Source organism: Mauremys reevesii, linkage group 5 (assembly GCF_016161935.1).
Source record: "Mauremys reevesii isolate NIE-2019 linkage group 5, ASM1616193v1, whole genome shotgun sequence".
NCBI classification, from domain to species: domain Eukaryota; kingdom Metazoa; phylum Chordata; order Testudines; family Geoemydidae; genus Mauremys; species Mauremys reevesii.
This window is the reverse complement of record NC_052627.1, coordinates 116,756,913-116,783,354: the sequence shown is the minus strand read 5'-3', so window position 1 is coordinate 116,783,354 and position 26,442 is coordinate 116,756,913. Positions and strand designations below refer to the sequence as shown.

The window sequence follows — 26,442 nt, the reverse complement described above, 5'->3', positions numbered from 1 at the left end:
TTTAATAGCACTGGACTAAGTCTCTGACAAGGATTTAGGCCACCAGGATTTAGCCAAGGGTATGTCGACAGTACTGGATCGGCGGGTAGTGATTGATCTATCGGGGATCGATTTATCATATCTAGTGTAGACACAATAAATCGATCCCCAATCGCTCTGTCGACTCCTGTACTCCACCACGGTGAGAGGTGGAAGTGGAGTCAATGGGGGAGCGGCGGCAGTCGACCCTGCGCCGTGAGGTAAGTCGAGCTAAGATACGTCGACTTCAGGTACACTATTCTTGTAGCTGAAGTTGTGTATCTTAGGTTGATCCCCCTGCCTAGTGTATACCAGGCCCAAGAATCATAGAGATGTAGAACTGGAAGGGATCTTGAGAGGTTATCTAGGCATGCCTCCCCCCACCCCATACTGAGGTAGGACCAAGTGTACCTACACCATTCCTAACAGGTGTATTTCTAACCTGTTCTTAAAAGCCTCCAATGACAGGGATTGAACTACCTCCCTAGGTAACTTATTCCAGTACTTAACTATCCTTATAGTTAGAAAGTGTGTCCTGATACCTAACCTAAATCTCCCTTGCTACAGATTAAGCTAATTACTTCTTGTCCTATCTTCACTGGACATGGAGAACAATTGATCACCATCCTCTTTATAATAGTCCTTAATATATTTGAAGATGGTTATAAAGTGCCCCCTCGGTCTTCTTTTTCTCAGCACTAAACATGCCCATATGTACTCTGTAATACCTGCTTCCCTAATAATCCCAGAGTGCTTTAAAAATTTAACAAGCTGCTCTGCAGTGGTTACTTCACTTACCACTTAAATACAGCCACATATGGGTGGAACATGGCAACAGTTTAATGGCATATACAGTCACTCCACAACTTTTGAAGGCTCAACCTACAAGGTGTTGGCTATCCTCAATGCAAGGAGATACACAGCACCTTTCAGGATTGAGCTTTAGAAGAGGAAGAGAAAATACTTTATGAGATTGAACCAGTAGGAAGGCAGAATATAAATAATAAACTGAGAATTTGACTCTGTTACAGGAAACAACCCATTCTTGTGAAAAGCGTCATGGGATATTTAATGAATGTATGTGGGCAAGACCTTGTTTATTCTTATTTCAAAGACTATGGTCAGGATTCTCTTGGCAACTTTGCCCCAGTCAGGCACTTCAAAGTTGCTGTTTTGTGGCAGTGGGTTGCCAGCAGAGCATTCCCCTAGCAAAGGGCAACTCTCCAGTGGTCACAAGCTGGTGGAGGTGGCATAGCTCCTCCTGTGAAAGCTGCCCACACCCACCTCCAGGATGTTGGAGAAAGGGTGGTGAAGGCTGAAAGCAGGGAAGGGTCATGGCCGAGCGGAGCTTTACTATGCCTGCCCTCCACTGGCATACGTTATTCAGGGACCTTACATCAATGGGATAAGTTAGACCAGCTCCTTATTGCTAGGGTCAGGTTGCAGAGGAAGAGGGTCGCAACTGGCTCCCTGACAACTTTTTTTTAATTGATTTATGTAAGCCTCTAACAAGAATCCAGTGTCTGTCCCAAATAACATGAGTTTAGAATAAAGTCGGTTCTGTTTGTGATTACTAGCAATGGGAGCATCAACATGCAATATTTCAGTTTTCCTCTCTTTACCACATGGAAAATTTCTTCTGTCTTTCAGTTCCATTAGCTGCATATAAATGGCTGGTTTGTTACCTGCTCCGAGAAAGTGTCCTGAAATTGAGCCACGAGAAACAGACTGGGAGTAGTGATTTTGAAGCAAGAAACAACAGTCAGGTAACAATTTATTCAGAGTCCTACCTTATTTACTGTCTATTTTCCTCCAAGTTTGCCAGCTCTTGTTTGCTTTATCCTTCTGTCATTCATAAAGCAGCAAATCATAGTAACTAATAAAAATGATTCCCATCCATGTGCATTGTATTAAAGGAGAACAATTACGATCAGTAAAATCTTTCAAAACGTAGTTTCCGTCAGAACCGTGCAGACATAGTTGTGTAATAAATTCAAATTAATCTTAATTTTTAACTCCTCTTTTGAAGATTATATCTACTACTATTAAATCCACTACCACTCCTAATTAGTACATCTACATCTGCTTATTATGCTGCACTTGTGGCCAAATACATACTGTAGGAAAGAATCCTGTTCTGGCAGGTAGATGGACTAGATGACCTAATAGGTCTTTTCCATCTCTAATGTCTATAACTCAAATGCAGAGCCCTCATGACAGATACCAGACTGACAGTATTGGAAAGTGAAAAGGAAACATTGACAGTCATACGACGAGTGGATCCACTGTCCCCTAACAAGATTTTAACAGCCAAGGAGGGCATGGCTCCAAATCACAGCTTGCAGCACTTCCCCATCCATCTCTCTCCTCAGTGAGCAAAACTGGCTGGAACCCAAAGCACAGAATTCTTGGCATTTGTTATTCCTGAGGGGGATCTGCTGCTCTGGAGGCGGCCAACCTTACCGACCTTACCTGCAAAGTACATTGAAAACTTGCAACAAGAAACACTCAACTCTGTATCCGAGTAGAGAAGACCTGGCTTCACCCAGGCTTCCACCACCCAGATAGCTCTGCTGGTTGGGACTTTGCAAAAGCTATGGTAAAAGTAACCACCATCAGAGCCTTCATCCGAGCAACAGCTTAGAATAAGAGAGAAATGTCTACTTTGCTGGGTCAGTATCAGATTGTGAACAACATGTCCCCTGGCTGGCACTTACTACTGACAGCATAAATACAACTATGATTCCATCTGGTATGGCCCATTACCCAATGACTACACCCCTTTAGGAATGTGGTGCATAGCCAAGTGTGTTAAGAAGCTGAGCAATATAGAGGTACCCTGCCCTACTTCTTCCTTGTATTCATTAGGCTCTCTTCCCTCCCTACAATGCTTGTGCAGCACAGGGGAAGATTTTTCTTTTAAATAATGTTCATTAAATACATCTGAAAATGATTAGCATGCTGGAGCTTTGAAGGCCTTTGTAGATTTGATTTTAAAACATCAGGGCGTGAAGCAGCACTTTCTGTCAACCCCTTGGCAGAGAAATGATGTAGTGTTCAGTCATGCAGCAGGGGATCTGGGACAGACTCCTGGCCTATCCCTGGGCTATTGTGAGTTGAGAGTTCACTGAAGACTGCCCAAGGTAGCAGGGGAGGGAATGCTTTGTTATCACTCATCTGTGATGTCTCATGCTGGCTGAACAGGATTAACGGGCTCAGAAGGGAGTCCTGTCCATTTGTTCTCAGCCACAAGGTTAATGGGAAAAATGCAGGACTACAAGACTGGGTTTATAAAGTAGGAAGAAGCGGGGAGGGAGGAGGAAACTCATTCTCAGGGCTCCAACAGGGATATTGAGAGACATTTGATTGTGACTAGAGAATTGGTCTAATCACGAAATTCTGATCTAAATTCAGGTCCAACCATTGAGGGTGAAAAAATCTCTCTCCCCTCCCAAAGTTTTATGGGTGCTCAGATGTGGTTTTTGTTGTTCAAGCTTATCTCTGGTATTGACACTGATCAAGGGTGCTATTGAAGAACTATACAAAGAGAGTGGAATTATTTGGAATAGGATTTTGTTTTTTTAAATAGCCTGTCTATTGCAGTGATTTAAAAGAAACGGACCAACTGTGATTTACTGAACATAGAACAAACCCAACAAGTTGAATAATACGAAACTAATGCCTGTAGGAAACAATTGAGAGCAGTGTAACAAACTGTTATAACACAAACATCTTCCTATTCAGCTTTCAAATACATATTCATTCATATAACAACCTGTTTCAAATTTAAATGGTATTCCAGTTCAAGTGGCTATATAAAGGCTACCAAATCTTCCTATGCAAATACTCAGTCCCTATATTTTTATCCCGTGTATTAAAAATATTGTAAGAGGTAGTGGGTTTTTTTTAACCTTGCTAATAGGGTAAGAGCAAAGGGTTAGTTGTGTCATTCTTTCAAACAACATTAGAGTCAATGGGGACTAATAAGCACTATGTCCAATAATGTTTATAGGATCAGACCCTTCCTTTTCCTATAATTTAGTAGAAAATTCTATCCCTGCTATAGAATTCCATAAGATGGTTTAAAACAATTTATAGAAAGGAGAGCAGTCTCTAGTCAGTACTATAGATTTTAGAATAATTTCTGTAGAACCCTACTGGTATCATTCATATTAATTTCTATAGCATTTTCTATTCAAGCTCAATAGGCATTAACAAGACCTTGGACCTGATTCTCAACTGTCTTCCACCTTCTGTAGTCATTTACACCTGTACAAAGTGCGTGTGAAGTGCTGCCAGATCAGAATGGTAGCATATTATACATCAGTTTTGCCCTAACTTTGGACAGGTAGAAGTGACTGTACAAGTTGGGAGATGGTGGAGAATTAGGAACCTTATTTCCAGTTGTGGTAGATATGTTCATTGCCTTTCCGAAAAACCTAATTGTCCCTAGCCAAACAGACATTTGAAATGCACAATTTGAAAGCACTTCCCTAGGTGCACACTTCCCAGAGAGTCTTGTTTATTCGTTAAAACTTGAGCAGGATTGTCAACTGGTGTAAATCGGCATAACTCCATTAACTTCAATGTTGCCGTGCCATTTTATAGCAGCTGAGGATCTGGCCTTTTTGTGTTTTGTTTGTCAACATGTTATTTAATCCTTTTCTGTTTCTTAAGGTATACTATTGTCGTTCGTTAGCCATCGCTTTCATCGAGCAAACAGTCTTACAAAGGTATCACGAATACACTCATGATCCCGACACACCATCTACACTCCAGCCTGTGCTAAAGCATCTTAGTGCTCTGTATGGACTGTGGTCTTTAAGTAAACACATGGCCGTGCTCTACCAAGGTGAGATCAAATCTATCTTCAGCGTGGATCACTTTTTAAAAAGCCCTAATTGTAGCCTTCATTTTTTTCTGTACAGTGCATTGCACTTTGGCAGGGAGAAAGAGAGACTCTTGACTGGAGTATACGATAGAACATTTAGTTATTGCCTGTGTAATGCAACATTACTGGGTAGGCTGTCAGAAGCAGGGATTTAACTCTGGATCTAAAAGAGTCAGCCTCTATTAGCTAGCCTAAAAGCCTCAGCTCTGTTAGCACAGGGGCTGTAGCGAACTTATCCACCTCTGTGAGATCCAGCCCCCGGGGGAGGGATGATCTACGGCCATACTGCAAGTGCGGCTTTGTCTACACGGCCCTGCAGTTCAGACTCCGGGGGAGTGAACTGCAGTGCACACTAGCATGCTGTGCCGTAACTGTCCCATGTGGATACTGCTAGTGCAAACTAAAAGTTCGCATTAACATAGTTCTCTTTCAAATAGGACTATGTTAATGTGAACTAGGTACCTTTTAGTTCACCCCCACAGCGTCCACCCAGGACAGTTACAGTGCAGCACGCTAGTGCATGCTCTGATTCACACACCCTGGGGCCATAGACAAGCCTTGGGACTTACACGTGTAAAAGGCTGCTGGTGCCTAAGGTAGCAAGTTATTAAAGTCTGCCTCTTGAGTGAGAAAGTCATAAATACTGAAGAGATTTATAAAACCATGCCATTGGTAAAAGGAATACATCAACATAATCCTAGCTTCACCATTTAATTTCATTGTAAATCTATCTGCAGGTGGATATGTTTCAGGTGAACAGCCTGGTAGATTCATACAGCATGCTATTCTGGAGCTTTGTTCCAAGGTAAGTCTCTAACATCATTTTGGTGTGGATGGACAGCAACACAACATCCCAATAACGGAAGAAAGACATACCACTTACTGTGCACTTCAGGAGATTACCAGGATGCTGTCCTATTTGCAGTTGAATAGCCTGTTTTAAAAAGGGAAGGCTAGTAGCATTGGGTCAAATCCTGAGTATTCTGCAAGAGCTCAAAGAAAGTCATATTTCATATTTTGAGGGAAAATTCTTGGAAGAAGATGCTTTGGATTTCATTTGTCGTTTGAAGTAATGTGTTTATTGGATGAAATAGGAGGCCAATATAACACTTGAGAGCAGAAATGCCATTCTATTTATTTCATTATCATCTCTGCTCATAAATATTGTCCGTGTTATTTTTTTCTCAACACGTAGCTTTTCAAGCTAGCACATGTTTTGACCAGGCAAAATATGAATTGTAAAGAAGAAGAATCTGGAAATCGTATGTTAATGAATGAGCTGTGTGTTAATCAGTTTGTATGGACATACACAGTACTGCCTAGATGAAAATAAAATTTAATGCTTTTAAGGAAAGCATGGAAAACTTCTAAAATACAGAGTTGGGTCTTTTTTTAAAAAAAAATAAGCTCTGGAAGAAAGACAAAAATAGTGTGAATAGACAGTGTGTTGATAGTGGATCTTTCAAAGTGTAACTTCTTAAGGTACCATTGGCTGGTGGCTTCCAGCACTGCTTGTTGTTCGTAGGTACCCATAGAAATCTAGAAGAGCTGCCAAATTTATGCTTTTTGTTTTTAAACAGTTGAAAGATGATGCAGTTGCCTTGGTGGATGTCATTGCACCTCCTGACTTCATTCTGAACTCACCCATTGGCAGAGCTGATGGAGAGGTAAAGAGAAACCTTCCTGTGCTTGTAAAGCTAATAATAAAAACGGCATTTTTGTAACTGGACAAATTATCATAGCTTCTTTGACTTCAGTGGAGCTATGACAATTTGCACTAGATGAGGATATGCTCCAGTATATGGGGAAGTCACAGTTGCTTTGGTAGAAATCTGTGCATACCCTAGATTGAAGAAGCTACTGTACATCCCATAAGATCTCTTTTCTAGATATTTTAATATTTGGAGGGCCTCCAAAATCCTTCTAACTTTTCCAGCCCTTCTGATTCCCAGACTCATTGAGTCTGGTTCTCTGTTACTATCTTCTTGTTCCATGATGCTGTACCTATGCACATAGACCCCCAAAGTGGACTGGTCTTTTTTACTTCTCTGTCATTTTGTCCAGCATAGTCTAATTTGCCATCTGTCATCACCCGAAGGGTAAAATTCTGGCCCCTTTGAAGTCAATAGCAAAACTCCCATTGATTGTAATGGAGCTAGATTTTCATCCTAGGTTGTTGTTTCTGTTTAGTTCTGTTGCTATGTCAAATTATTGTCTCATCAGATGTAATAGCTTTCACTTTACCAGTCTGAATCTTGTGTTTTTATTCCTTGCCCATATTTCTAACCTTTCTAGGAACGATTCCTCTGACCTCACTGGTGCTCACAACACCCTCATTTTAGTGTCATCTGTGAATGTTTTTTTCACGATTTTTAATGAAAATGTCTAATATGAGAGCAAAGTGAAATTAAAACTTGTTCCAACTAAGAATTGTTATGGTCATGGCCTAAAAAACAGAGAAATTACATTGCAACCTTCCAGAAAGATCTAGCACTACTTTATTTCTTAAAACCCAGAACCTTAACACACAAGAACCAAAACCAGAGACACAATGCATGCTGCTCCCTATGGGGGATTCTTTCAGCAGTGTATAGTACGTACATGCATAGCCCTCCTAGCACAGACAGAAATAGCAGTGTAGACCGTGAGACATGAGGTAAGCAAGTAAGAGCATGGCGGACAGGTGTAGGAATGTATCCAGAGTACATACACTACATGCTCTCTGCTCACTCATGCCATGCCTCTGTCAGCATGGAGTCTTGCTGCATCCCACTGCTGGAGCCTTTTCCCTCTGTAGGCAAAGACTTCAGCAGCAGGAAAAAGCCCCAGCAACTCCCTGACACTGGAGGCCTTCCCTGCCACAGGGAAAGACGCCAGCAGGGAACGTCTCTGGCAGTGGAGGATCCTTTCCCTGCTGCCTCCTCCCTGCTGCCTCCTCCCTGCTCATCCTTTCCCTGCTGCCTCCTCCCTGCCAGAGCCTTTCACTGACACATGTAGCTATACACTGAAGTGTGGCCGCAGCCTGCTTTAAACTGCTGCGTGTAGCTACACATACACTACATGCTGACGAAATTGGTGTGTGGTATAGATGGCAGAAATGCACAACTCACCCCACCTTTCTCTAGGCTGGCTCTTGGCAGACTGACAGTATAGGATCCAGACTCCATGCTCAGAGCTCCCTAGCCTGCAAACAGGACCAAGAACCCCTTAGGATTTGACGGCGACAGCTTGTAATTTCTACAGTTTTCAATACCCCGCAAGAATGATATTAACAGAAAGCGTGTCATGAGAGAATCACATTTATTCAATGAGAGTATATAACATGATGTCCGGAAGTGTCTTGTGATGGATTGAGACAGCCCTTAGCTTGCAAAGTAACAGATACACTTACAGACCAGAAATAACAACACCACCACCACCGTGATTTACACCATTATTGGGAGGATCTCAAAGTATTTTACAAACACTAATTAACTGAGCCTCAAACCAATTTGGTTTAAAAAAAAAAAAACGGGTGAAGATTTTCAAAAGTGACTGTGGTTTTGGGTCCCCAACATGGGGCACCTTTCAGAGGCCCTGATTTTGAAGGGGATAGATTCTCATCACTTTTTGAAAATCAGGCCTCTTCAAAGGGTCTCATGTTGGGCACCCAAAATCACTTTTGAAAATCTCGGCCAGAGTGTTTGTGTCTGCCTTCATCGTAGTGTCATTCAGTCAGTTCTAGCACCATCTAAGCAATACCATTGTGCCATGGGTCCTGGAAGTGCTGCTCATTTGCAGATACCTCTTTGTGCATGTCAGTTTCTTCCTCCATCCAGTTAAAAGTGAAGGGCTTTGGAAAGTGTCTTTCTGTACAGCTGGATGATTCTCGTAAAATTTTTGTTCTAAAAACTCCTCTTAGTGGATCTTACTAGCCTCTTACATCTGCGGCTGAACAAAACAATATGCACTGTTTTCTGAGAGCTACAGTGAATACACTGGATAGGTACAGCTCACAGAACAGGGTGGTGCAGAGCTGCACTTTCCCTCAAGGAACAGTGAAAAGTATTCAGAATGCCCCCTTAGCAGAAATTACTTACTACAATACCCACCCCTTCATGAGGCGCTGCTTTCCCCAGTGCACTACTGGTTCCCCTTCCTGGGAACACGAATGGAACAATCTCTGCTCTCATAAGCAGATACATGGCAGTTTTGCCTGGCCTGTATGCAGGCCATGCTAGGGTATAAGAATGTTCTTTGAATATTGGGTCTGATCCAAAACACGCTGTACTATATTGACATCATTCCCTTTGTCACCCATATTGTGTACTTGGGTACGGGCCGGGCAAAATCTGGCCCTGTGTCATGTGGTAGCAAAGCTCGTTTAAAAAGTATTTCATTCCTTCTACGAGAGAGACTAAAGATGACTCATCTGCCCTGTTAGTCCAATGGATGTCTCCATTCCAGGAACCCTAAGTGGCATTTTCAGCTTTATCTTGTGCAGACACCAATTAAAACGTTGTTTTAGACACATCATCAAAATGCTGAAGACAGTTTTTGTTCCACGACCTTGTTTACTGCTTGAACTATCAACAACATAAAAATTAACTAGTCTAAATGAAAGAGCCACCCTGTTCCTAATCAAAGTACCCAAAATAAAAGCAGCAACTTCTAATTCACTTATTCGATTGCAGGGGAGTCATTACCAAAAAGTCAGACACATAGAATTAGGGGGAGGTGGTCATTTTCATGGCACTGAACAGTCTACCTGTGACTTTGTTAGACTCTTCTAGACCTGGTAGTTTTGGAGTGTGGCCTCCGAAGGATGGGACTCCCCGTCAATGGGAGGGTTATTCATGGGGGGAAAGGGCTAAACTCACCCTGTAGCTAAGTGTCAGCAATTGCATGGTCAAAATTTCACACTTGCATGTTTGCTTTTAGGTACTCAAATTCCTATTTGGGCACCTAAATCAGTGATCGGATTTTCATACATGTCCTTAAAGTAAAGCCACTTGTGTGGGTGGCCCATAAGGTTAGGGTACTTGGTGGAGTTATACAGATTCTTGCCTTTATTAAAGCTTAGGGATAAAATTTTCAAAAGTGTCTCTGAGACTTAGGAGCCAAAGTCCCACATTCAAAATGGAATATTCAAAAGCACCTCAGTGCCTAACTCCTATAGGAGTGAAATCCCTTTGTGAAAATCCCACTAAGTGCCTACCTGCATCTCTAGGCACCTAAATACCTTTAAAAATCTGTCCCTTAAGCAGTTAGGAGCCTAAATCCCATGGACTGTCAATGAGTCTTAGGCTACCAATTGGCTAAGTTTCCAACAGAATTTTTGAACATCTATTTAATGTTTTTGAGGAAGTGGTTTAGAGGGAATAATTTAAAACAATGACTAAAACATGAACCACCTACATAGCGGGAAAGGGAAATTATGGTTCTTAAGTAAAATTAGGGCCACAGTTATGAGTCAGAGAATCCAAAGACAAAATAACTGAAAGCAGAAAATTAGAAAGAAAGGTATCCAAATGACTGTAAATGTGAATGTTAAAATATCCAATAAGAATCAGAAGAAATAAGCATGTGTGTTCTGAATAGATAGTGGATTTAACTGGTTAATAAATTACAGACAGCTTGTATTTCAGGAGGTAAAAATAAAGAGAATGAAGAATAGAAAGTATAGAATAGAAAAATAAAGTACAAATTGCAGTACTGTACAGGCCAGATCATCTGAATGTAACAGGGAAATGAATTTCATTTGGATAATCAAGGTTCTATTAAGGTAGAGTTGGTGGGGTCAGGAATCTGCAGTTCTTAAACTGTGCAGGAAAGAGGCTTTTGAACTTACTGTGCAGCTTTAGGACTGAATGATTCAAGAGTAAAGCTACCTGGAAGACTTGGATGCCCATCCAAGGCAGCTTTGAAAATCTCAGCCTAAGTGTATAAAGTTTGCGTTAGCTTTTCAGTACTAAATCGAACATTTTGTATGCTGAGGTCAAACCAACTTTTGTATGGACCCAAGTGTCTCAGTTAACCATGGTCCAGAAAATCGAAGTTCATATGTATTTACTATTTTGGAGATTCTTTGCAATTTTTATTTAAAACATGTAGGACCAAAGCCTCAGCTCATGTAAATTTCTGTAGCGTCATTGAAGCTATTGTGATTGACACCAGGTGAGAATCTGGTCACCCTCACCTCCTCCCATTTTTCTAGGATGGTATTAAAAAGTTTAAATTAATTGTGAAACTGTCAAATATTTCCAAATAGTAAAAGGTGTAACGTGACTAGTGCTCAACAGATCTACACTATTAAAGTGGCCTTTTGCAGAATTTATTTCCCATTTAATGCTTTTAGCTGGGCTGTATAAAATAACAAGTTGGGAAAGACTGATGAATTAACAATGTGCTGATGGGAGAGGAATTTCTGATGCTCAAACAGAAGTGTTCACATCTGGGAGAAAAATTCTTGCCAAAAACATTTAGAAAGAAGGGTAAAAACAGAGCATTTTCAGCTTTAACTTCCAGAGGCATGGACAGAATGAAACACAGCTTCATTTAATCTTTCCTCTATGAACTGTGCTTGTTGAGATAACAGAAATAAAGATGGAATAAAAAAAAATCACCAAGAAAATTAAGTAGAAATCAAGAACCTTAGAGTTTTCACTGTTTTTCTTTTGCTTCGTGATTGTTTTACAGCAGTTAAAAAGTTGGAAGGCCAGATCCTTAGGTGGCACAAATCAGCCTCACTCAGCTAAGTCAACACGGCTAGTCCAGTTTACCCCGGCTGAAGATCTGATCCCAAATTTGTTTTGTTCTTGCTTTCATGTAATTATGCACTTTATTTTGTGCTTATTCCTTGTGCATGTTCTGTATTCCTAGAAATACAGTTGCAATTGCAATTCCATTTCAGTTGGTTTTATTTGAATTGTTTTAAACTTTTGTGAAATTTAAATGATTTTCTGCTTATGGTAATCTACATTTTTCTTCTTTTGCAGCTGTATAAAAATCTGTGGACAATAGTCCTTCAAGGCAGCAAGGTGCTGGAGAGACCATCATGGTGGGCAGAATTTTGTGTTAATAAACCCGTTGTCGGCAAGCTGAGGTCGAGGATGTAGATCAAACATGTAAGAGTGGCCCAGTAGAGCAACGATTGATAACACATTTCAGACACTGAGAGGAAGGAGCACATATTTCAAATGAAGGAGATTTCATACAGAAGATGCCAAGAGATAGAATGAGCTTGAAATCAGATATGACCCAATCTTAAGGACTGTTGACATAATGGCAAGAACAGTGCAACACATCTGCATGTAGTTCATAGTAATCATGCTAATGTTAATCAGTCGCAGATTAAAAGAAAAAAAGTCTCATTAAAGTTAATTGCTTTTCACAGCTTCAGTACATATAAAACTAACTATTACTTTCATCAGTGTCCTGACAGCAAATAGGGTCTAAAAGTCTTGTAATTGCTGGCATGCTACAGACGTTAAACATGCAAAAAAAGTCTACCTTGAACTATGAACAGACAGACCAGTTTTACTTTTTCTGGGAGAGTATTAGCAAAGCAAAGGGGTATTTAGAACACGGCAGGATTTTCAGTGGGGATAAACTAGGATAGCATCACTGGAATTGAATAAGTGAGTTTCTTTGAAGTCCATGAAGCTACTGTGCTTTACACTATCTGTTCCACAACGTTTAAAATAGTTGATTGTTCTTTCAACACGAGAGATGTGATAAGTTGACTTCCAGTTTGAGGTTTGGATTAATCCTCAAGTTTTGAATCACTGTAGATATAACTAATTCAAAGTTTCTCATTCACTTGTCATTGTTATATTAATTTATGGTAACGCAAATGTAAAATGATTGTATAACTTCACTAGTAGTTAGAATGTTTTATTTTTTTTTCCCTTCTATACAGTGTTAGCGTTTAAGCTCAACAGACCAATTGGTGCAAGTCAACACATGTTGGAGCTGCACCTGCTTCCTTCAGGTCCAAATTTAGTCCAGGAATCTGGAAGTGGGTTGTTAAAAATAAACAAAGTGATTTCTGTTGCCAGATGTTGTAGACGTTTAGTCAGGGACAAGAAAGTAGAATGATAATTACTGCAGCTGAGGGAGAACCTTTGTTTGTATATGTTTACTAAATATTTCCCAAGTAATGAGCAGTTTCCTTTGCAAATGAAGAGACACTAGTAAGTTTTTGAAGTGCTGAATATTTTATATTTTTTAAATAAAATCTGGAAAGATATTGCCTGCCTTTCTATACTGTATGATTTCCCTGCTACTCTGAACTGATCTAGGACCAAATCCTGCTCATTGTACTCACATGAGCTGTCCTGTTCAGGCCAGGGGGACTATTTGTTAGGAAGGTGTCTAGGATTCAGGGCTTAATCCTGTGTCATTAAAGTCAATGGGAGTTTTGTCATTGACTCTCAATGGGAGCAGGATCAAACCTCTGGCCCTTAGTGGATTTTTTTTTAAATTGTCACCATTCTGTTCCAGTTCTACACTTATGATTCTGATGAAGTGTTTCTATGCCAGAATTCCAACATTTGTAAGTCTTTATAGTGTTATGACTCAAATATTAAATAACTAACTGTTGTTGTGCTGGTTTTTTGTGTGCAAATATTACTAGAATACATTTAATCAAAGCAAAAAATAAAGTGGTATTTTCAGTTTTTGCCATATGATCAAGTAGTTATATTGCTCCTTCTAAAGTTTCACCAAAATCAGATCGAACGTAGGAGGTGTTTCACTGCTGGAAAAGCCATTGAAAGGGCATTTCGTTTTTAACAGTGTGCTCTCAGAGAATCTCAAGGTACATTTTCCAAAGCAGAAACCTTTTAAAGTTTCAGTTTAGGTTGCTAAGGGCAATTCAAGAGATTAGTTTAAATTCCCTCAAAGTGAAAACTTCTTATTTTAAGCCCTGCCTGGAGTTCTCATTTTCTTTTCTTTTTTCTGTTCTTCATTTTCTCTTTTCAGTTGTGTGGCAGAGGATCCAAGCTTTCTTTTCCCAACTGCTTTTTCTAGCAACATCCTTTCATTTTTGTAGCAGTACAGCGAAATTCAGAATGTCCCAACAGAAACTTTCTTCTAGCAACTGGTTTATATAAAATAGATGTAAACATGGCCAGATTTATTAAAACTCCTCATGCATATCAGAATTGTTTTTCTTTGAACTGCTTCATCTTATTAATTCTAAGACTATCCAATAGGTGGCATCATCCCATAGACAAAATTTTAACACTGTTCCACGGAAGCAGAAGTAGCAGTACTATGCTTTGATCCATACACACAGAAGGCAGGGACTCTTGCAATTGTACTATTTTTGTTTGTATAAATCAGTGGTCCCCAATCTTTTCATCTGGCGGGCACCAGACGAAGGACCGTGGCGGCGGTCAAGCATCCACGGAAATACTGCCGAATTTCGGCGGCATTTCGGCGGCGATGCCTCTCGATGACGCCGCTTGCCGAGCGGTGTCATCGAGAGGCGTCGCCACAGAAATTCGGTGCCATTTCAGCAGATGCTCGACCGCCGGCCAGGACACGGGCGCATTTAGATGCCCTCGCGGGAGCCATGGCACCCATGGGCACCGCGTTGGGGACCCCTGGTATAAATGTTACATTAACTTTAAATATACACTAGAGGCCCAGTCATTATTAGTATCAAAAGCCTACATTAATGCTGTGTGTTCCTGCTACACTGATGAGAAAATATCTGAGTGACCACCAAGGGAACTATGCATCCCAGTTCTCCCCATCAATGTGACTTGTGTGATTGGTCTCCACAGGAGAAGAGAGGGAGACAATGGCATGTCAAAGGTACGGCCAGTTAGCACACAGCGCAAATACCCCAACACACGGTCCTATTAATATATTTATTATTAGGATTGTGGTAGTACCCCAATCAGAACTGAGACCCCATCATGCTAAGTTCTGGACAAACTCACAGGAAGACATAGTCCTTGCTCTGAAGAGGTTACAATTAAATGTGAAACCACAACTGAGAGGAGGGAAGAAGTGGGGAAAAATAGGGTAGCTCATATGTAACTACAGAAATTAACTACGGTGTACGCATAACTTGATGGCTGTGGGTCATCTGAGAGAGTTGGTTTTTCTTTTAAATATCAGCTCTCCCCAAATGAAATATACTGAAATTCGGACTTCTTAACATTAAATACTTTAAAAAAAACAACACTAAAGATGTGCACCACTGATGTATACCCTATAAACACTTACTTACACACTTATACATGGAACTAATATTTCCTATATCACATCAGTGCATATATGACTTAGAGGAAATTTTCATTAGCCATATTACAGTTATTCTTTTAAAATTCACCACTCTGGCCAAAAAAATTAAAAAAGACGAATTAAATAATAGTTCTGTCTTTGTAAGAGCAAGAGACAGACAGTAATTTTGGCCTCCACCACCTAGCTCTGGTGCCACAGTCAACTAGCAAACCCTCTTCCCAGACCTATGTTGGTAAGACAAAAATAATAATAAATTTCAAACCTGGGTGGAAGGGCTGTGTGCAAACTGAAAGACTGATGTGCATGGGAAGAAAAAGGCATAGCACAAAAAGAGCTTGAGAAATGACTCATTTGGAGATTTCATAAAAGGGGGATAAGAATGGGTAAAAAGCTTTTAAAGAGCCCATCTAATCACGGTTTGGAGTATATACAGCATCTACTGGAACCTTGGTTTGTTCACATATTCATGCAGAGCAGGTTTAGATGACAGGTGCTTGGGGATAGGTGATCGGAGAGGTATACGTGCATAGGCTGTGGGAATAACCAACACCTTCATGAGGCATGTGACCAATGAAGTGTGGAATCTACCTATTTGAGTGATCACCTCTTCCTCCTCCCCCCCATAACACACTGCCACAGCGGGGGTAATTAGAAGCATTTGAGCTGAACCCTCCTTAAGAGGAGGCTCTTTGTAAGGGCCCTGGGACTATGGAACATGCACTGAAATAACCCAGATTTGATGACTTTCAGCATGTTGCAAAAGCCATTCATTTGATAGGGATTTTTGGAGACCATTGAAGGTAAGTTCCTGGATACAGTAAAGGATGGAAAGGATCTGTTTTCTCACGCTGGTGTGCTAAGTGTTATACAGATAAGATTTTGTTAAAAAGGCTTGTGGGTGCTTAGACCCAGATCCTCAATGGTATTTAGGAACCTAACTCCCATTAATTTCAGTGTAAGTTAGGTGCTTAAATACCTTTAAGGACCTGGGCGTAAGTGAGGGCGTGTCTTCACTACTGGGTTAAATTGACCTAAGTTACACTACGCCAGCTATGTGAATATCGTAGCTGGAGTTGACATAGTTTAGGTCTACTTACCCCGGTGTCTTCACTGCGCTGTATCAATAGGAGACGCTCTCCGGTCAACTTCCCTTACTCTTCTCGGAGAGGTGGAGTACTGGAGTCAACTGGAGTGTGCTCTGCCATCCATTTAGCCGGTCTTCACTAGACCTGCTAAATCAGCACCCACTGCCTCGATTGCAGCAGCGTCGATCTTCCCCATAATGACGATAAGCCCTAATTATCAGGGCACCTAGGCCCAGATCCACAAGAGATACTAAGGTGCCTAAACCCCAGATTTAGGTGCTACTGCAATCCACACACCCCCCACTCAGCTGCTGCCTAACCCTACAGGCAGGGGCAATGGAAGGACTCCAAAAGGGAGGAAGGCCAGCACCAAGTTGCAACGCCACTCACTCAAATTTGGCCCCACCATCCCTCCGTCATGCCAGCAGGGAAGGGGTTCCTTACACCACCTCACTCTGGTCAGGGGCTCCTTGTCTCTCCCGCATTTTATGCCCCTGCCAAGTTCAGGTTCTCTAAAGCAGGAAGTTGCAATGACCCTTCTCCTGTCTCTGGAGCCTCTGTTTATAGGCACCTAAACTTACTTGGCACCTATATTTTTGCTGTGAAAATCCCCTAAGTGCCTAAGTTGCTGGGTACACATACTGCTGCCTTGGGCAGGCACCTGGATGCCTAGCTTATACCTGTGCCCCAGCATGATCCTGCATATCTCACCTCCGGGCCCAATCTAGCAGGCATGCTCAGAACTTACCTAATGTCACACACAACAGCAGGAGCAAGAATGACAGCAAAAGCTCCCTTATACTCTTTAGCCCCGTAGTTAGGGCTCTCCCCTGAGAGGCAGGAGACCTCTGTTCAAATCCCTGCTCCTCATCAGGCAGATGGTGGGTGGAGGGGTTGAACTGGGTCTGCCATATCTCGTGGGAGTTCCCTACTACTAGGCCAGAGGTAATAAGGGAAGCTGGTTCCTCCTCATCTTCTCCCCGCCAAGCTGCTTTTAGGCAAACAAGACTTTAGGCCCCTGACTCTAATGCAGGGTTTCTGGCTGTGGATTTCAAGCATAGACAGAGACCCAACTCTGTAAGAGGGACAAGACTTAGGCAAGACTCATTTCATCAGCATGTCGCATAAGCCTTTGTGAATCCCACTCTCCATCACCTCTCTCTCCCCATGCATTGTATCCCTATAGTCTAGGTGCTTTACCCAAGGTTAAAGATTCCAGTGATTGTCCAAGTGCCTAAGTCCCTTTGTGGATCTGGGTCGTAGCGTTTCTGTGTAGGTGTTTTAATATTAATGTTTTAATACTAATGTAGGAGTACATGGAGCAGTGACTGATATCTCTTCAGATTTAATGTCGCTGTATTTTCATATTAATGGAATGTCCTTTTCTTATAGATTCAAAAATTATGCAATGGTTCTGGAGATCTTTTAGAGGGAGCATTAGGGAGTAGCTGGAATTAACTGTCAAGTGAGAGATTAATTTACAGAGGTTAAAGGCAGCATGGAGAGATTTAATGAAATTTGGTATCCTGTACTAAATCACATGGCAGAGACTCAATTACTACTGCAGCATTTAATGTTGCTAAAAGCATTCTGCTTCTTTTACAAGGCATTAAATAATACGTTTGCCTTGGTTTGGTATCTGTGGATAAGTCTGCAAAAATCTACTGTATCTGTTATGTTCTCAGGCTACATGTCTCATTGTAAGGCTGTGTTTGTCTTCATGTTTTATTTTATGAAAATAAAGTCCACCCCCAAGTCTCAGTAGAAATTGAGTCTATCTATCCACTTTCACTCTGAACACATCTAACAAAGCAATGTTTGAGTGGAGAACAACGAAAATATCTGTAGTATTTTTTATAGATATCAGCCAAGTTAACTGAGGGCTAGTCTACACTGGCAACTTTAAAGCACTGCCACGGCAGCGCTTTAACGTGGCTTGTGTAGTCACCACAGAGCGCTCTCCCAGTGCTATAAAAAAACCCACCTTCATGAGGGGTGCAGCTCCCAGCGCTGGTGCATTGTCGACACTGGTGCGTTACAGCACTGAAACTTGCTGCACTCAGGGGGGTGTTTTTTCACACCCCTGAGCGAGAAAGTTGCAGCGCTGTAACGTGCCAGTGTAGACAAGCACTGAGGCATTTATGATTTTATTCTGCCTGAGTGCATAGAGTTAAATCAAAGGAGGCTGTTGGCAGAGGGAAGCCAAAAGGAAATGGAACAATGGCAAAGACAAGAATATCACAGAGATTACAAAGCAGGAATGGCAGAAACTCCCTAAAGGGGGGGGCCCAGTGGCACCCACCATGGCCCCGTGCCACCCCCTCACGCAGCCATGGAGGGACCATGGACACCCCTGTTCCGGTACCCCTGATACTAATGGTCTTTGAGGAAACAGTTGGGAAGCTATTAACTGAGAGACTAAGCACCTGCCTGGCTCCAACTAAGCTAGCAAGATTTATTCTTTCCAGGCTTGAACTGAGGATCAAAAGTGATATTAAAACCTTAAAGATCCCTGCCTAGGGGGAAGGGTACAAAGTGGGCAGCGGCAGCAGCAGCTGGAGGGGAATCTGACAGAGCCTGGCACAGAGCATGCTGCAGAGCAGTGGCTTTCAACCTTTCCAGACTACTTTCAGGAGTCTGATGTGTCTTGCATACCCCAAGTTTCACCTCACTTAAAAACTACCTGTTTACAAAATCAGACATAAAAATACAAAAGTGTCACGGCACACTATTACTGAACCATTGCTTCCTTTCTCATTTTAGCATATAATTATAAAATAAATCAATTGGAATATAAATATTGTACTTACATTTCAGTGTACAGTATATAGAGCAGTATAAACAAGTCACTGTCTATGAGATTTTAGTTTGTACTGACTTTGCTAGTCCTTTTTAATGTAGCCTGTTGTAAAACTAGGCAAATATCTAGATGAGTTGAGGTATCCCCTGGAAGACCTCTGCGTACCCCCAGCGGTATGCATTCCGCTGGCTGAGAACCAGCAGTATGGCGGGTCTGGAAGGTAGGCCCTGCTTAGTGGAACTTATCCAACACTAGGAAGGAAAGAATAAAGTTTCAGTAAGGTTATGTCTACACTATACAGCTTTTAGCAACATGGCTGTGTCACTTCAGCTGTGCCACTAGAAGTTGTGCAGTGTAGCCGGTGTTTGTCGGCCCTCCTGCCGACAAAAAGCTTCCACCCGCAATGAGCAGTGTTTGCAGGAGAGTGCTCCTGCCGACAACTCACTGTCCACACTGGCGTTTGTCACGGCAAAACGTTTGGAGGGGTTTAAAAACCTCCAAAAGACAAAAGTTTTGTCACTCAATTGCCAGTATAGACATAGCCCAAGAGTAGGTAAGAACCAGGCCTTTTCTCATCTTATTCTTTTTTAGTGCTTGCTGTGTACCTTTGATGAATAAAGCATGCTTTGTTTTGAAGAAGCTGCTTGAGTCACTTAATTAGCAGCTGATCACAAGCCTCTGGGGAAAAAAAGTTTACAGGTACTAAATGGGCCAGTTATGTTACAATGATAGTGAAACAGTTGGGTTGCCACCCAGAGATCCTGGAGAGGTGGAACTAAGGGGTTCCATCCATTGAGAGAGATGGAGGAAGCTAAGGCTGTCAACTGACAGGTTCACTCAAGAGGGAATAAAGGGGTCTAAAGCACAACCTACCCCATACCCATGACATCTCCAAGCTCTTCCTATTTTCCTGGTTTGTGTTTGTCTGTAAAACTACCTAATACCAAATGCATTTTAAAACTATTCCCTTTGTGACAACCTGTTTCTGCAGGTCTGACTGCACAATCCATTAAAGCCTTTTTATATCCCTTTCCCAGAACTGAAAAATTCCATTTGCCCAGGGGGCGGGATCATCTCCTTCACTAATGTGCCTGATGGGTCCTACTATGCAGAGGTCCTTTGCCAAGTGGAGGGGTGAGACACTATTGCCTGGAACACAAATATACCTGTCCCTACCCCATCTTTGCTCCATGCAGAGGCTTCTCTAGTGATGCTCTCTCACAGAAGGGATCGTGTTTGAGAATATGGGAGCTTTCTGGGGTCTAAGACACTAGCATCCATTCAACACTTGGTTCTCCTAGCAGGAGTTAGTGCTGTTTGAAGCAGGTTAACAGCCTTGCTGCAAGAGAGCGGGAACTTGACAACAAGAGCTGTGCTGCCATTTGCCAGGGGAAAGGATGAGCGAGCCAGTGGAAATTCAACCATCCCTGCAAAATGGGCTACAATCTCTGTGGATTATGGGTGGATTCCATCCCCAAGAATAGATGGACTGATTCCCCTGATGTCACCTCCGCTCCTCCCTCTTGAGGTATGCTCATAATAAATTCTGCCAGGTGACACTCGCAAAGTTTGCTGTTCTTTGGCCCCACCCTTGGGGTTTTCTGCAGGAGGATGCAATCTGGGTCAGGGTGCTTTCAGGCCTTGGGGGTGATTTAATATTAAAGCACTCATTGTACATTTATCAAGATGAGCATCCTTCTCTTTGATACAGCAAAATATAAACCCAGCAGCCTGTTTCTCCTCATACATGTGTCACTTCATGGACTCCACTGCAGTTTCAGTTGTCCTTATCTCATTAGTAGGAGATTGGTTCACTGGCTTAAGGAGCATATTGAGCTCAAGAGGGAGTTCAGCATCAGAGCATGAGATGTGTGTGTGACTGAGCATAATCTGAGACAGACAGAGTGAGTGAGGTCAACTGTGATCACAGCAGGCTGCTTAGAACTAGTTCAGTGTGAAAAGAAGCAGACAGAATCTTTTTTCCTCAATCTATAAAGACACAGATTTGTAATATGCAATAAGGGAGTTTTCCTTTCATGGTATGAAGAGGGGTGAAATTTTCTCTGAGAACAAGATTTCTGTTGGCTACTATGACTTTTTCCCGTTAGATTTGCAGCCTGGCTGTGTTTTTTCAGCCTTCACACAGCATGAGTCTGTCTACTGAAGTATGGCACAAGCAAACTGTGCTTCCATTAGGATTTTATTCTCTGCATTTGTCAGTGTCTGGCTAGAACAGCTTCCAGTGAAGGCGCATGTTGTTACATTCCTTCAAAAAATTATGCCATAAAAATTCTCATAGTACTAAGGAAATGTCTGTCCCCAAAGTATCTGAATCTTTGCTATTTACTGTGTCTTTAAATTTGTTAAATAATCACAGTGCTTACTGGCAATAGAAGATCATCTCCTTCACCCACTCATCTTCATGCATTGCTCCTTGCTCCCCACTATGCACAGAAAGCCCTGCTCATCCTGCTTCCCCAACCTCTCCTCCACATCTCTCCTAAAGCCTCACTTTTGCTGCATTACTGCCAAGTCAATGGTTAACAATCAAGTCCCCCAAGTTACTCCTTTCTTTTCTCTGTGTAGACATTTTAGCATCCGTGCAGGGCTCAAAGCATCTGTGCCTTGGTACAGGAAATGGCTTGTTTTAGGTCTTGTACAGCACTGACTATGCAGATGGTATTTTAAAATGACATTTTGCTTGGAGAAGACACTGACTCTTAATCTTAGTGTGTTCCCTGACTTAATAGTATAATCAATTTGTATTAATAAAACACTAGTTATAACAAATCCATCAACTCACCCATAATTCTAATCCTATTCTAATCCTATTCCAGCATTTAAATATTGGGATTGGAACACATGGAAACTGTCAGCAGTTATGGCCCAAAATGAGCAAGTGGAATAAGGGAAGAGACCAACGGTCCTGCTGGATAGATCCCTTAAGACACATACTTCTGGTAAAATAATTTATGCAGAGATACAGCTCATGACCAACGTCTCGCGTATTTCAAGAAATCTGCAATAGCATCAAGAATTACCTCTCCCAGGAAAACACTACACTCAAGCAAAGGCAGTTTTCTTAGTAACTATTATGAAGGTAGAAACCAGTGTTACCCAACCAATGTCACATTCAGCTTTTTAGGGCCCTGTATAACTTCCATGGAGTTTTCTGGGTTGATCAGACCTTGTTCCCTGCCAGGTCTCAGGTACAACATAAATGAGTGGAGAAGCAATCAGAAGAGCATTCCCCATGCTGCCTGCTGCTAATGATGAAGAAATGGACAAAAGCCTCCAGAATATTTCCCCTTCTTTCTAAGGGGGCAGGAGGTAAAGAAAAGAAAAATCTGTTCCTACCTACACTCGCCACTCAACAGCAGGGGGAAAAATGCATAAAATTGAAGGTACACAATAATTGGGATGTGATTCCCTAACATTTTGTTGCATGGTGTGTTGCAACAATAGATCATGTCAATTAAAACTGAGTCCTGACAATGTAGCACCAGAACACAAACCATTAAATTACAATGTCAGGCTGTCACTGCACAAATATTTTTCGACTTTCTACTTCAACTTTTGAGGAATTGGTTCTCCAGCCATTCCTGGATGAGGCCCACATAAAAGCTCTTATTTAATCTGTTGCTCCAAAAATGGAAAATTGTCTGTCGAAACAAAACCATTTTGTTGTCAATCACTTAGGAATAATTTAAGCAAAGGACTTGCTTTGAGAAGATGTGCGTGCCATGCCTGTGTGATTCTGACTCCCCCAAAGGAAAGACTAAAAAACAACCTATGGTTTTGTTCAATCCTGGTTCAAGATTTCTGAAGGCTCCTTTTCAGAACAGCTGGTGCCATTTAAAATTGTTCTCCCTGAAATACACTTCACTGAGTATTTTTAATCAGATGAAGATAAAAAAAAAAAAGCCCACACAAACACTTGGCTTTTTCAGTGTCTTTTATCAACTGTAAATGTTCAAACATTTAGAACTTAAGAACAAGCATTGGCTGGATTTCACTAGTGTGACTCCAAGGCAGCAGCCAGGAAAAACATATCCATGTGCTGGAGAATATTCCCACTTGCAAACTTCTTTTTGACCCACAAAGGGGGAGAACTCAATTTTTGTTTGTTTTGACCTTTCAAAAACTGTCAGAAAGAACATCCTCCAGGTTACATAGACATTGCTCTGTACTGTTCCAATACAGAGTTAGGGAACAAATCTCACTTTGATATTCCATTAATTTGAACACTGCTCAGGTTTACATGCAAACACGAATAAACTTTTATTCCAAGGGTCTGACAGTCTCTCTAGGTTTTGCTCCCTGACCCCCCAGGGCTCCTCCTCTTCCAGGCTCCACTTCCTGGATTCTTAAAGGAGTCATTCCTCATAAGCAGTAGTTCCAAATACTAGAACCATAATCACTGAGCCCCAGATAGTCTCCGAAACCCCTACTCTGACTATGTCTGTTGATGAAGTTTGGAGTAACTTGCTGTTCAACATGAGTGAGGGTGTCACAATCTGCACCAGAGAAAGGGAGGATAGAGGCACATGGGTAAGTAAATGGTGGCCCCCACTCAGGATGCGAGGCACAGCAAGTGAGCCACTCCTATAGCCTAGATAGAATACATGTGTTTTGCATAGCATATTGCTGGTGAAGGATACAACATGTCTTTGGCTCCACCTAGAACCATCTTTCTCTATGATATGTGTCTGCTAACAGTAAATGGGTGCTGCTCCAAGCATGGCCCAAGCAGGAGTCTGACCTGCTTTGTGTCTCTCTATGCACCACTGGAGAAGAACAAGTTCACTGTGTGCAACTTTGCACATGGTATCTGACACTTGGAGAAGAACAAATTAAAAAAAAATCCTAGGCTGAACTTTAATGGAGCATTGCAGGAAGCAGCAGCTCTCCTGCACTGCTTTAGGAAGCTTCATTTACATGGATCACATGGAGTCAAAGGAGATAAAGGGGGGAGACTGTGCTGACCCAGTTCACCCTTACCCTTTGTCCCACAACTGCTCCAGCAACCACTGCAGTGGAGAGAACCAACCCCTCATTTCTGGCCTAGTGTGATCAGGAGAGTGAGCCTACCCATGCTTTCTATTTGCAGTCACATAAGGGTCATATCTGCCTCTCAGCAGCAGGACTATCCTGGCTTTCTCTCTCCAGAAGGAAAGGGAAAATGCGAGCAGAGAAAGGCCAGCATCTGTAGAGCCCTGCAAATCCGCAGATATCCACTTTATCTGCAGATATCCGCAGACCATTTTTGCAGATTGTGGATTGCATGTGGATACAAATTTTGCATCCGTGCACGACTCAAAGCATCTGCCCCACCAGAATAATTCACTGGAGGGACTCTACTCTTGCCATGCTCTATACTCCTGTTTTTTAGATGATGTGCTGTTTGTGAAATGAACTTGTTCTTTGTTCTTGATTCAAACACCTCCTAACATCTAACTGGATCAAGACTACAGGGACCCAGATATATTCCTAGACAAAATAAATTAATGTAAACGGAGTTACGGTTGAGAGTGCTTATCACTGATTCAAGAGGAAAAAACATTACAGGAATTATGTAATTATCACCAAAACAAGCGTTCTAAACTCAAGAAATTCAGTGTGGAAGGTTTCATACATATTTAAAGCCAAACAGGACCATTAGATCATCTAGTCTGACCTTCTGCCTAACAAAGGCCGGAGCATTTCATCCAGTTGCCCTTATATTGAGGCCAATAACTTGTTTAACTAATGCATATCTTCCAGAAAGACATCCAGTCTTGAACTGAAGACATCAAGAGATGGAGACCACCACACTTGATAGTCTGCGCCACTAGTTAATCACCCTCACTGTTAAAACATTTACTTTTATTTCTAATTTGAATTCATCTGGCTTTAACTTGTTATGCCCTTCTCCACTAGACTAAAAGTTGTTTAGTACCTGGTATTTTCACCTCAGGAAGGTAATTATAAACCATTAACATTAAACACAGAAGACATTAAACACATTAAGGTACCCACACTGTCCTATAGTGATATCACACAACTACAATTATATTAATGCATATTAGTGTCTGTAGTCTCAGATTAAACTAATTTATTAAGTCATATTAGGCAATTTTCACACTTTCCCCCTCATGGTATCATGAGTTAAAGTATCACAAGTATGACAATTTTCACCTGAACCTGGCCATTACTGCTTGAAACTGCAGATAGAAGGGTTACATTTACAATTCAATACTTTCAAAATTGTTACAAGCTATTATGTAAATGTGCATATCTAGAATTTTTTTAAAAACTTTGGAAGTAAATTGTAATTTACATTTTTATGGCTGACTTAGAACAACGCTTCCTCAGCTTTCGTCCTCTAACGGCCCTACTGTTCTTGCACTACATTGATGACATCTTCATCATCTGGACCCATGGGAAGGAGGCCCCTGAGGAATTCCACCAGGATTTCAATAATTTCCACCTCACCATCAACCTCAGCCTGGGCCAGTCCACACAACACATCCACTTCCTAGACACTACAGTGCTAATAAGCGACGGTCACATAAACACCACCCTATACCAGAAACCTACTGATTGCTGTACTTACCTTCATGCCTCCAGTTTTGATCCAGACCACATCACACAATCCATTGTCTACAGCCAAGCACTAAGATATAACCGTATTTGCTCCAATCCCTCAGACAGAGACAAACACCTACAGGATCTCTATCAAGCATTCTTAAAACTACAATACCCACCTGGTGAAGTGAAGAAACAGATTGACAGAGCCAGAAGGGTACCCAGAAGTCACCTACTACAAGACAGGCCCAACAAAGAGAACAGAACACCACTAGCCATCGCCTACAGCCACCAACTAAAACCTCTCCAGCTCATCAACAAGGATTTAAAACCTATCCTGAAGGATGATCCCTCACTCTCACAGATCTTGGGAGACAGGCAAGTCCTCACTTACAGACAGCCTCCCAACCTGAAGCAAATACTCAGCCACACAACTGAGCTGAGCAGCCAGCAACTACACACCACACAACAAAAAACACCAACCCAGGAACCAAACCCTGCAACAAATCCCAGTGCCAACTCTGTCCGCATATCTATTCAAGGGACACCATCATAGGACCTAACCACATCATCCACACCATCAGAGGCTTGTTCACCTGCACATCTACCAATGTGATATATGCCATCATGTGCCAGCAATGCCCCTCTGCCATATACATTGGCCAAACCGGACAGTCTCTATGCAAAAGAATAAATAGACACAAATCTGACATCAGGAATTATAACATTCAAAAACCAGTAGGAGAACACTTTAATCTCCCTGGTCAATCAATAACAGACTTAAAAGTGGCAATTCTTCAATTAAAAAAAAACAAACTTAAAAAACAGACTCCAACATGAAA

General features: G+C 41.7%; 1 protein-coding gene across 5 annotated transcripts in view; it reads left to right on the top strand.

Annotated features, from left to right (window-relative positions):
* ACOX3 (acyl-CoA oxidase 3, pristanoyl) overlaps positions 1-13,492 on the top strand; it is a 65,326-nt gene extending 51,834 nt beyond the window's left edge. For all 5 annotated transcript variants that reach the window (XM_039540111.1, XM_039540114.1, XM_039540110.1 and 2 more), the window contains 5 exons: positions 1,669-1,784; positions 4,696-4,870; positions 5,647-5,714; positions 6,490-6,576; positions 11,887-13,492. In XM_039540111.1, coding sequence (XP_039396045.1) covers positions 1,669-1,784; positions 4,696-4,870; positions 5,647-5,714; positions 6,490-6,576; positions 11,887-12,006 — 566 coding nt within the window. In that variant the 3' untranslated portion in view covers positions 12,007-13,492. The remainder of the gene's footprint in view (positions 1-1,668; positions 1,785-4,695; positions 4,871-5,646; positions 5,715-6,489; positions 6,577-11,886) is intronic.
* The last annotated feature ends 12,950 nt before the right edge of the window (positions 13,493-26,442 follow it).